General features: G+C 36.7%; 1 protein-coding gene across 3 annotated transcripts in view; it reads right to left on the minus strand.

Annotated features, from left to right (window-relative positions):
- Positions 1–342: 342 nt before the first annotated feature.
- LOC140734339 (UDP-N-acetylglucosamine--peptide N-acetylglucosaminyltransferase 110 kDa subunit) overlaps positions 343–12,320 on the minus strand; it is a 46,612-nt gene continuing 34,634 nt past the window's right edge. For 2 of the 3 annotated variants that reach the window (XM_073058157.1, XM_073058159.1), the window contains 5 exons: positions 11,485–11,652; positions 10,967–11,119; positions 8,748–9,009; positions 3,902–4,025; positions 343–2,333 (listed from right to left, as the gene is read on the minus strand). In XM_073058157.1, the coding sequence (XP_072914258.1) occupies positions 2,150–2,333; positions 3,902–4,025; positions 8,748–9,009; positions 10,967–11,119; positions 11,485–11,652 (891 nt within the window). In that variant the 3' untranslated portion in view covers positions 343–2,149. The remainder of the gene's footprint in view (positions 2,334–3,901; positions 4,026–8,747; positions 9,010–10,966; positions 11,120–11,484; positions 11,653–12,320) is intronic. The other variant, XM_073058158.1, reaches the window with a different exon arrangement.

The raw sequence follows: 12,320 nt of genomic DNA on the forward strand, positions 1-12,320 counted from the left end.
CTGGTGCAGGTACTTTATTAATCTGAAATGGCAACATTTTAATAGGCACATAGATATGACAATCAACTTTTCTAACAAAATTTCTATTGGTTACTTGTTTATGTACTCAATGTACATGGACACTTAACTATCATCAGAGTCCCTTGTAAAGTATATTAGAAAAATTTTGCAGAAAAAGCAGCTTAGCAAATTTCACAGCTGAAGTGGCAGAAATTTTTAATGAGTTTACCTGCCAAATATTTTAACAGTATAACTGGTTAACTATTTAAAAACTGATTGCAATTAAAAATTTGTCAGTGACAAAGATCACACATACAAATAACAATAAAGAAATCGAAGGCATCTGGAGAAGCATTCAACTGCTTTATTATTTATTGTATTCAGATACATAAGATTCTCAATCACATGTACTTACAGCTTCATACTTAAACAGCCCGAAATGCAAACAATTCCAAAATTGGAGGAAGTCTTTTTAGCAAGAAAATATGAATAAGATGCATGTTAAAATAGCTGATAATCAAAAGGATCTTTAAAAAAAATCTACAAGTAAAAATAACCACCTCTGGTGCGTATTATTACTTCATACCCAAGTGAATGACTTTTTAGAATATGCTCACCCGTATATGTTGTCATATCTCTCAGCTTCAGTACAAACCATATCACTGTTTATTTTTGTTAAATAAAGTTATCAATCCACTAAACATTATGAACCAGACATTATCCCTCTCCCCACTAAAAGGTGCTTGGGAATTCCAGCTGCTAAAATCTGGTTTCATTATATATTAAACTAACTGGACTCTGTTTAATATCATTTTATGAAACTTTTGGATGAGCAACAAGAGGGAGACTCTAAGGTTAACATTTACAATCATGGTTTCTCCCATCGCCCAGCAAATCAATTAACCATCAAGTTGAAGTGATGAAGCCTCAAGTTGAAGTAACTCTTGATGCAGACCTGAGAATAAACTCTGAAAAGTTTGGTTATACTTAAGAACATGTAAACTGAGAGCAAAAGAAAATCTCCCAAATACACCCACAAAGCTTTTCCACCAATTGAACATGTAAAATGAGAGAACTGTAGAATGCTGCTAAATCTACATAATATTAATAACAGATGAAATACTTACCTGGGGGCTAATCCTTAGCCCTTCACAAATGATCCTACAAAAATCAAATTGAGTCCATTCAGTGAGGCAGAAGAACAACCACTCTCCCGATTAACTGCTTTTAATTATTCCAAATGGTTCCTGCACTGGGTCAGTCTTCAAAACTTCATTTCAGACCTCAGCGACAGCTCTTGCACTGCTACTCCATATAATTATTACATCTGCATGGTCATGCAAAGAAACGCATACTACAGCTTCATTCAAATTTATGGGACAGATAAGGAAATGCATTTCATTGCAGCATTTGAGTTTGTGTCTGACACAATTAAATTCATCCAAATGCATACGAGAGCCACCATAGGACAACTGGTAATCCGGCTACAAATATTTGAAGACCTGGAGCAAATAGCAACAAAGTTAAATTGTTCATTTGGCACACTTCCTTTTCATATTGAAAGCAAATTTTCAACACAAACACAGATTTTGCAACCAAGAAGCCTGCAAGGCAAAGAGCACAAAGGCTACCATGAAAGGGAGCCTATGGTGTATAAAAATAATTTGACAGACAGGTAAAAACATAATGCCACCTCTTTAAAGTGTTAATATAAGGCCTTAATAAACTTATCTGACCATCAGGCCTTTTCCTTCTGACATTCAAAAGGAAGCCTTTGCCATCCATTTGTAAAGCAACGAGTTGCTAATATCAGATTTTTAACATCAAATCACAAGTCTGAAGTCTTAGTTAAATATTACAAATATTTTCATTTTCATCCACTACCACTACTCAATTTAAATAAGTTGCATTTCTGCACAGGGTATGTTTGGGCCAATTCTGTTTTCACAGTTCAGTTCAAATAAAAAAAAAGATTCTTCCAATGAACTGGCTCCAATCTTCAGTCACACTGCGTTGGTATGAAATTCCATTATTGCCAGAATTTCTCATCTTAAAAATCTAAAACAATCATTGCAAAGGAAGTCTTGGAGCCAATAGTGCAGAGTGGTCTTCTCATGTTCATTCGCCATACTTTACAAATGGAGCATGTTTACGCAGTTTCATTTGTCTCCATAGCTTTAAATGGCTTGATTATGTGGTCTGGTTTATTGCTTGCTGCATAATGCTCCCACATTTGCAAGTACAGACGTTCTAAATCCATAGTATATTGCTTGGTGTTGAACAATGGGCTGGTCACTCTTTGCTTCCACACCTTTCCACGGATCTTCTTTAGACTGTACAAAAACATTGTCAAAATGGTGTCAGGCTCACAAATTAAAGCTCTCTACATTCAAACATTGCAGCTACTATAATCTGCTAAATGTTCTATCCACTTCCCGCACTTGGCAGCTGAACAAAATGTACTGATGAACTAGATAATTTAATGACAAAATGGGAGCCCTCTCTATAAAGTATTATGTTTACCCACAATCTGATAATCTTGTATATCTAAGCAATACATCTTTTTAAGTTAAGTAATGAGCATCTCAACTACAATTGACATCCAGTAACAAAATAGGTTGAGTCCTTAATTTTCCACTGTGAAATTTCAAACTTAGATCTGTTTTACATTAGCTGATCATTCTAAAATTAATGGAAGTCTATGGTCTGTTCATTTCCAATCTAGGATTCTCAGCTTTATCCTAAAATTAAGCTGGTGTTCCAATATTGTTAAGTCTTTCGATGAAATGGGAAACCATGATCAAATTTCAGTTTTTTGGTATCAGGAAAGCTGTTTTATTACAACAAAATATAATCTAAGTAGCACATCTTTAGTAGTAATTTAACAAATTTATGAAGTACAGCACAAACCAAATTAATTTCAGGCATCTCTACAGATGGAGTATATTTGTGTTTGAAAATATTTATCTACTGCCCTTTTAGATGTGGTTATTAGTTGTAGAGATATGCATTGCTATGTTGAGAGAATGCTAGACTGATATAGGGATAAAGATGTTCAACACTAGAAATACTCAAAAATTCAAGAGCATTTCTGGAAAGAACGACTGAATTAATATTTCAAAATAAACTTTCTTGTTCTGATGAAAATTAAAACATTTAAAAGGGTGTAAGTTACAAAGAAAGGAACAAAAGCAAGTCTAGTCAGCAGGAAAATACAATGACAAAAAATAACAGTGCAAAGTAAAAGGGATGGTTTACAGAACAAAAATACAAAGATTGACAGGTAACTTCTTCCTGATCAACAGCTGCCGTCATTTGAAAGGAGCCAACAGAGAAAAAGAAACGCAGGGTAATATTTCCATAGTCCTGCTCTCCTGGATAAGATATGCTTTTGGTGGCAGCCTTTTCAGGTCAAATTGTCAGTTGTTCCCTACAACAGTTTACATTTTTTAAAAAAACCTCAACAGGCTATGGAAAAGAATAAAGAGTCAATGTTTGGACCAAGATCCTTCATTGCTGTTTAAATGAGTTCCCCCATTTTCTGTATGTTACTCTGGATTTCCAGTATCTGCAGAATCTCTTGTGTTTGTACTCCAATAATTGTTGCTAACATTACTTTAAAGAGACTACTGTCAGATCATGAAACTGTCCCTTTAAATGTTAATAAGTTAAACATGTTAAATATGGTAAACATTAATAAGGACCATGAAATCTTTGAATGATTAATTTCTAAGGTGAAGCAGTAGAGCCAGCACCATACTGAACTAATTTATTCACAAATTGCAAGTTAGCACTCTCCAAGCTTGTTACTTAAGGTAACAAGTACTAACAGGAGATATGTACCAATAAAACATTAATAGGCCCCCCCCCCCACCACAAAAAAGAGAAAATGAGAACATACTATTCCATATCTGTGCCCAACATGGCAGCAATATCCTCATATTCTTGTCTGGTCTTTGCTATCAATTCTGGACATCCCAAGCAGGTCAATTGTGAGGCAGCAACACGAGATGCTAGTGTTTCCCCTGCAAGAAGGGAAAAAAAATAATTCATGCATGCATTAACAAACATGTGCCTTTCTTCAAGGATTTTCAGGTAAGACCTTCCCCAAGAAATGCAGATAGTTTCGCATTGATTGGTCAGCATTTCCCTATGCGAAAGGTCCAGAAGTATAATACCTGAAGGAATGCAAGAGCCCCAAACAGGCCAACAGCTATTCGGACTTGGAACAGGTCCAATGACTATTCATGTAATAGAGATAAACAGTTGTAGTATTATTCCTGTTTGTTAATATAATTAAGTTCGCTTAACTTTTAATTATTTTGAAAAGTAATTTAAAGAAATATTCCCAATATTTAGTATTTTTCAATAGTCCTGGATTTGAGGCATTTATATTTTTGACAACCTTGCCAGCTGAAATAAGACTTAAGTACTATTAAAACGGTTTTGTGTTCAACATCTTTCTCAATGGACCTTGTTCTCGCAAAGGTCCACAATGTCATTTACCTCTAGCAAACTCTATGCTACAGTGGATATTGCAAAGGGAATTGAGGCAAGCTACTGGCACATTTATCGATTCAAGACAAAGCTTGCTTTAGAGTGGTTAAATGAAAATGGACAGCTAACTGCTAACAAACTTCCAGCAATTAGGTACACAGACTGCTCACTTTAGTGCAACTTGTTATATTTGGGTAATCAAAGTAAAGAACATACTAGGATCAAATAATGATCTGGAAATGAGATCAATATGCAAGCGCAGAGAAATGTGAACAAAAAGGATAGTGACAAGTTACAGTAGTGTGTAAAAGTTACAGGCACACAAAAGAACTCTGTAAAGGGAAGATCCTTCCAAAAATAATGAAAAGTTACTAATTATCAAAAAATTACTATAAAGAGCAGTAATTAGGAAAAAAAACAATAAAAATCAGTATCTGGTGTGACCACCCTTGCTTTTACAATGCAGTTTTACAAGAAAATTGGCTGGTAGGTTGTTCCAAGCATCTTCGAGAAATTGCTACAGTTCTTCTGTAGACTTTGGATATCTTCCTTACTTCTCTCTCTCCCCAGGTTTTCACAAGACAGCCTCAATGATGTTGAGATCAGGACTCTGTGGAGGCTATACCATTTGCTGCAGAAATCCTTGTTCTTCTTTTCGCTGAAGATAGTTCTTTATGACCTTGGTTATATCTTTGGGACCATTGACTTGCTGCAGAATGAAGTTGTGACGCCTCTCTGATTATGTTGTGTGATGGATGAGAATCTGCTTGCACTTCTCAGCATTGAAGATACCATTAATTCTGACCAGATCACCAACTCCATTTGCAGAAATGCAGACCCAAACCCACAGGGAAACTCTGCCATGTTTCACTTTTGGCTGTAGACACTCATCCACGCAGCGCTCTCCGGCTCTTCTACTGACAAACTACCTCCTGTTTGAGTCAAAAATTTCAAATTTTGTCTCAACAGCTCAGAGCACTTGCTGCCATCAGTCAGCACTCCAGTCTTTGTGTTTTTATGCATAGGTGAGTCTCTTGGCTTTGTTTCTACTTCAGAGGAATGGCTATTTGGCAGCAACTCTTCCATGAAGACCACTTCTGACAAGACTTCTCCAGACTACAGAGGGGTGTTTTTGGTTCCAGTGGTTTCTGTGTATTCAGAGCTGATAACAGTGCTGAACTACTTCCGATTTAGAAGAGACATCAGTTTGGTGTATCCCTTGAATGCTGCACTCAGTTTCCATGGCCAACCACTGCATTTCTATTTCTGTTCCTCAACCGTGCCCTTTTGTTGTGCTTCTTCATAAGAACTTGGACAGCTCATCTTGAAACTCCTGTCTGCTATAAAATTTCTGCTTGGAGGGACCTTGGTGATGCAGGATGACGGTCTTGTTGCTTTGCTCATTCTTGCCATGGTGTAAGAATTAATAATTTGATGGCTAAACTATCACACCTGCCATGCCTGTTTGTTAAGATTTCTTAAATATTTATGTTTCAGTAAATTAGTTTAGTTTATTCACCTCATTCTGTCATTGATCATTAGCACCTGGTTGTTATCTTTGTTTAGTCATGCACTGGGCTATATAGCTACAAAATAATCAAGTTTTTATTTGAAAACTGGTCTATTGCTTAATGTTACTTTAACAAAACATTTAATTTCTTGGAAAATTAACATTTGGAAATTAAAATTTGTTCTTTTCTACTGACACTAATGTAGAAGACAAAAAAAGCCATCTAAAACAAAACTTATATAAAAAAATCTAGGGTGCCAAACACTTCTGCATAATACTGCACTATTATGTCTAATCTTTCCCAAGAAATGACATTTGCAAATTAATATACTAAATCAAACACAAAGCAGTCATAAGATTATCGTATGTAGAACATTTGCAACAAGAAACTGAAATAGAACCGCTCTCGAACTGGAAAGAAATTAATCCTGCTCTCGAACTGGAAAGAAATTAATCCTCCAACTACATTTCAATGGTTTTCCCAAACTGTATCTTGTCTGAGTTTAGAAAAAATCAGAAGCATCATTTTTGACCCTTCAGTCAAATTTATTCAACATTTTCACATGAGCTAAACTGACCTTCCCCGAACCTTTTTTAGCACTCTGTTATTTGGATAGAGGTGCGGAGTTATTGACACTACTGTGTATATCTGATATGATACAATAGCCCAGGTTGGTTAGGTTAGTTGCTGTTAGTTTTTTTTGGTTTTTTTTTAAAAAGGCAAATACAGTATGAGTTCGGGAGGTTATTATATCTGTGTTATCAACTGTTTGCATTTGTGTTCCAGCCTTATTAATTATGTACCCTCAAGCTCTCTGTATTTGTTCTTTTTCTATGTTGTTTGAAAATTAATAAAAAGATTTAAAAAGAAAGAACGAACGAACTGCTCTTTTCTGAACAAGAATAGTTACATAAAGATATCACAAATATCAAAGCAACACATACACAAAATGCTGAAGGAACTCAACCGTCCAGGCAACATCTATGGAAAAGAGTAAAACATCTATGGGCAGAGACCCTTCATCAGACTGGAAAGAAGTCAAAGTTAGAAGGTGGGGGGGGGGGGGGGGGGGGGGGGGAGGAGAGGGGGTCAAAGTTAGAAGGTGGGAGGGAGAGAGGGGAGGGAGAAAGGGAGGGAGTGAGAGAGAGAAGTAGCAGCACAAGGTGATAGGTGAAACCGGGAGATGGGGAGGGGGTGAAGTAAAGAGCTGGGAAGTTGTTTGGTGAAAGAGATAAAGGGCTAAAGTTCATTACTCCTCCCCTTCACCATTCCTGTCTCCCTCCCAACTATCTCCTTACCTGCCCATCACCCCCCCTCTGATGCTCCTCCTCTTTCTTCCATGGTCTTCTATCCTCTCCTATTAGATTCAACCCTTCTCCAGCCCTTTATCTCTTTTACCAATCAACTTCCCAGCTCTTTACTTCACCCCTCCCCCAGTTTCACTTACCACCTTGAACATCTCCCTCCCTCCCCACATTCTTACTCTGACTTCTCCTTTCTTTTCAGTCCCAATGAAGGGTCTCGGCCCGAAATGCCATCTACCTTTTCCATAGATGCTGTCTGGCCTGAGTTCCTCCAGCATTCTGTGTTGCCTCACAAATATCAATGTCAGTCCCTAAACTTGCTTGATAGGGTTATTACATAAACATGCCCAATGTTAACGGCTATAATGTTGTTACTGCAAGAATCTTAAATTCATCTTTGTCTCTCTGAACAGAAAGATTTCACATTTAAACTACTTTAATTCCATTTCCTGTACCGCCTCCTTTCTAATCCTAATCTCTATGTACATTTCTTTTTCTATCTGTGTAATTTACCTTGATAGTATTCCTTGAACCAAGATGGTGAAAATTTAATGCTTACAGAGTTACAATCAATACATCTATAGCATACCTTCTTCAAAACCAGATCTAAAATCTACTTCCAACTTTGTGCCCCGTTTCAAAAGTTTTCTCTGCAAAACAAGCCTTCCTCAGAAGTATTTAGCTACACCTGATGACCTACCATGAGCAAGAAACTCAGTTGCTCCAAATGTTCTAACATTTTAAACCTAATAATACCCTTCATGTTTCCACTCAGTTGGAATTATACAAGCTACCTTATAGGCAGCTGGTTTCCCTCAACCAACTTTTTTTTAAAAAAAGAGCAACATTTTCTCTCTGACTTAACATTTCAAGACTCTGTATTTGGCAAAAATTATGGCCAATGTTTTAACAATTTATTACTATCATTTTCAATATCCTGGATTGAAAAACTTATGTTAATATTTTTACATTATGTGGTAATAAGCTTTCCAACACACAATGGTAATTATCATTTAACTTGCATCACAAAATGAATAGGTTGATAAAATTTAAAAATGTCCTTGATAATCATACCATAGCAAAACACAGGCAGTGTAATAGAAGTTAATTTACCTAACTATATCATCCAGTCCAAAGCCACCCAATGACTATACTTACTGCAAGCACAATAAGTTTACATGTAGGACTGCCTGCAAGAATACCATTTCAGTGAAGGCAAAATGGACATTTCCCTGACTGACAATTTTAACATTGGAGAACATAATAGAATTATTAATTCAATAAAGAACCCTCTCATCCAAAAAATATTAGCCAGATGACATCACAGAACAAGAGTGAGGTACTTAAAAGAACAGAAGTAAGATACTTAAGTTCAGAATCCCTCAACACAAATCATTTGTCCAATAATTATGACTTCAAAAGATAGAAACATAACTGCATATACCCGGCATTGTCACCATTGGCGTTCCAGCCCAGAGCACATCCATTCCAGTGGTGTGACCATTACAAAGTGGAGTGTCAAGACACACGTCAGCCAGCTGTCCTCGCCTGACATGTTCTTCTTTTGGAGCAACAGGTGAAAAGATAATACGGTTAGCAGACAGACCCATATTCTGGGCATATTGCTGAATGTTGGGTTCTCCAACTGCAGGAAATCGAAGGAGCCACAGTACACTATTAGGAACCCGCTTTAGTATCTGTAGGGTAAGACAACATTGTGAATTTTTTTTCCATACCTTCATTTCTGTGAAGGGAAAAAGTGCTCTCAAAATTAGCACATATCTACAAACTTTCATCCTGCATGTACACTTTAAGCTATTGTATATTAGCATCCATCGTAAGATCTGCACTCATTAAATTATAAAGAATTACGAAAGCAAAATTAACCTTAAACTGTTCCCTCAAGCAAAATGTTCTGGGTGATAACTTCTGGAGCTTAGTTAGCAAAGCAGACACAAACAGGTAGAGATTACCAATTTCAAGTCACACAATTACCATTCAATGTAAAATTGCTTCCCAGATATATTGCTGCATACACATTTTTCCTCAGAGGCAGACATGGAATAAAATCTATTTATTAATATATCTGAATTATTTACAATTTATCTAAGGTAATTGCTTACTAGATTAATCACAATTAATCATAAAATATCTTTGACCTTCACAAAGGAGGAACAACACCAGCAACAAGATCTGAAAAGTAGTCCTTTCAACAAATTATCAAGAGAATAAATCATGGATGACACAAAGTCAGGAACTAGATGCCCAACTTTGTTCACAGTAATTGAGTAGAAATAAATATAAGCTCATATGATTTTTACTGGTAAATAGATGAACATTCAAAACTGGTCTGAGAAATCTCTTATATTAAAAAATTAAATTAAAAATCTTTTCTACTTCTGAAGGTTGTGAGCACTCATGTGCCATGCATAAATCTACTAAGATGTCAACTCGTCTACAAGATGTTATCCGGCAAGATGTCAATGCAACAGGTTGCAGTAGATTCTTTGGGATCAACAAAAGATGCTACCATTCTACTTGAACATACATCTAATTTTCATAAGATCCTGTTATACATTAAGAACTCAAAGTACTGCAGGTCTTCATCATCAGTGAGCAGCTCACTAGTGGAGATAATGAAGAAGCTGAGCAATGTGCTGCTTCCTGAGTCAATGGAAGCTAACAATCAAATAGTGATCCCTTTGGACATTCTTAATCTGCTATGCCACAAGGATGGAGGGGGCCTAGTCCTCAGTAATAAGGAGTTGTAATTGGTAGAAGAAAAGCTCTGTTGTGCCAACTGCAGATTTTTAAAATGGCACTCTGTGGGCTTGAGCCTCAAGCTGCAGGGTCACTTGCTTTTCAGCTGTTGAAGGACAGGCATCTGGGCCTTCATTCTCCACCAGGGGCGGCATAGCAGAGTTGTGGTTAACTGAAAATTTAAAATGGACTAAGGGTGTCTGGACGATATACATATATATTTGTCTGCTTGAGTTTTTACTAATCTATATGTGTTTGTATATGCGAGCACTGGACCTCAAAGCCCCATCCAGCGAGCGGAAGCCAGTCAACAGATGATATCAGTGGGCTGGGGTGTCTGGACGACACATAAATGCATATGTGTCTATATGGGTTTGTTGACTTGTATGCATCAAGCCATTGCATCATGACTCTTATTATGTAATTGTGTGTGACTTTTGGTAATGTGTCTTTGCATCTTGACCCTGTATTAATGCTGTCTCATTTTGCAGTGTTCATGTCTGGCTAAATGACAATTGAATTGAACTTTTGGACATCAAGGGAATTATGCAATGAGGTGGCAAACAGAAAACATCAGACGTAATTTTACTGATCAATGTAACAGGAAGAAAAAACTACACTGATATTTTCAAAATCCAAAACTCAAAAGTTCCCACTTTAATATATCCAAACAAGTGTGGACTACTTTGTATTTGACCACTTTGGAAAAAATGTCAATATTCAATCTTCTTTGACAATTCATTTCATGACTGGAACAACTGTCAACCAGATTTGCAAGTGCATTTTCCTTCACCGCTCTAAATTTAATTTTCCCTTTTAAGCACAAAACAACTGATCCAACTTTCACAAATAAAACAAATTACAATGATAAGCTGTTGAAGTACTAATACTTACACTGGCCCACATTTGAAGAGTAGCTGGATCAATCTTATACAGCTGGTTGAAGTTACAATAAACAATAGCATCTTCAGGTAAGCCATACTGAGAGCGTGTTGTAACAATAATTGTTCGGGGAACCTCCTCTCCAGTTGCTGCCTTGTTGTTAATCTAACGAAAGACAAAATTCTCGCAAATTAACAGAACAGCTATGTTTCATTCAGAAAGCCATCACCATAATCAGAAAAATACAAACATACTTCTGCAAACTGAAATTTGCCAACACTAAAATAGCCCCATTTAACCCAAAACAAATATCATTGATTCACTAAGCAGCTCTATGATAAACAGGGGCTCATGTCCATTTAAACACATCTTAGCTTTATACCAAAAGACCAGATATTGTTTGTGTTACTGACAGTTTCATTTCCTCCAAGCTTCTTCCACCCCAGCTCTACAGCTGCATGGAAATTTTACTCATTTAATTTTTAAATGCTACCCCCCCACCTTTCCAAAATGTCCACACCATCACTTACTTGAGTTGTTGCCAGTCCATTGCTGACTGTAAAATTATTGATTGTAACCTGAATTTGCCCCTGGTTGATCATGTTGATAATGGCTTCAGCTGCAGTGTTCATAGGAACAACAGGCATTGAAAGTGCAGAATTTGTGTCAGAGTTGTCCCCACCATCAGGGCACTTTAGCTGTAAACAGATTGGAAGGCATTAGTTACAAAAGTGGGGTCTTAAGAACAAAAACAAATATCTGCAGGTGTTTATAATCCAAACTAATAAACTGGAAATACTCTCCGGGTCAAACAGCACCTCTGGGGTGATAAACAATGTCAACAAGTGAGACATCAAGTACATCTTAAGTTGGTGAGTGCAATGTCAGACCAAGGGAATGTCTTTGATGGAGTACAAATAGAAGCTGCCAAAGCTTTACTTGAGAAACCAGGAGCATGCAACAGAAGAAAAAAAAATAATGCCATACTTTGACAGAAAATAAAAGGTCACCCAGAATTGTTAAATTCAGCACCAAATTCTGTGGAGTTCATTACCACAGACAACAGTGCAGGCCAAGTCATTAAGTATATTTAAAGCAAAGGTTGATAGGTTCTTAATTAGGTTACATGGAGAATGGTGTTGAGTGGGAAAATAAATCTGGCATGATTGAATGATGGAATAGACTCAATGAGCAGAAAGTCCTAAACCTGCACCTATGTCTTATGGAAAAATAAATACATCAATAGGGAGACACAGAAGGATCGTATTTAAAAGGAGTGCAGGAATGAAATTTTTGCAACTGCAAGAAACACCAACATACCAAAAAAGTTGAGCAAGGATATGCAAATAGAAATAAAACAAACTCT

This window comes from Hemitrygon akajei, chromosome 10, assembly GCF_048418815.1.
Source record: "Hemitrygon akajei chromosome 10, sHemAka1.3, whole genome shotgun sequence".
NCBI lineage: Eukaryota > Metazoa > Chordata > Chondrichthyes > Myliobatiformes > Dasyatidae > Hemitrygon > Hemitrygon akajei.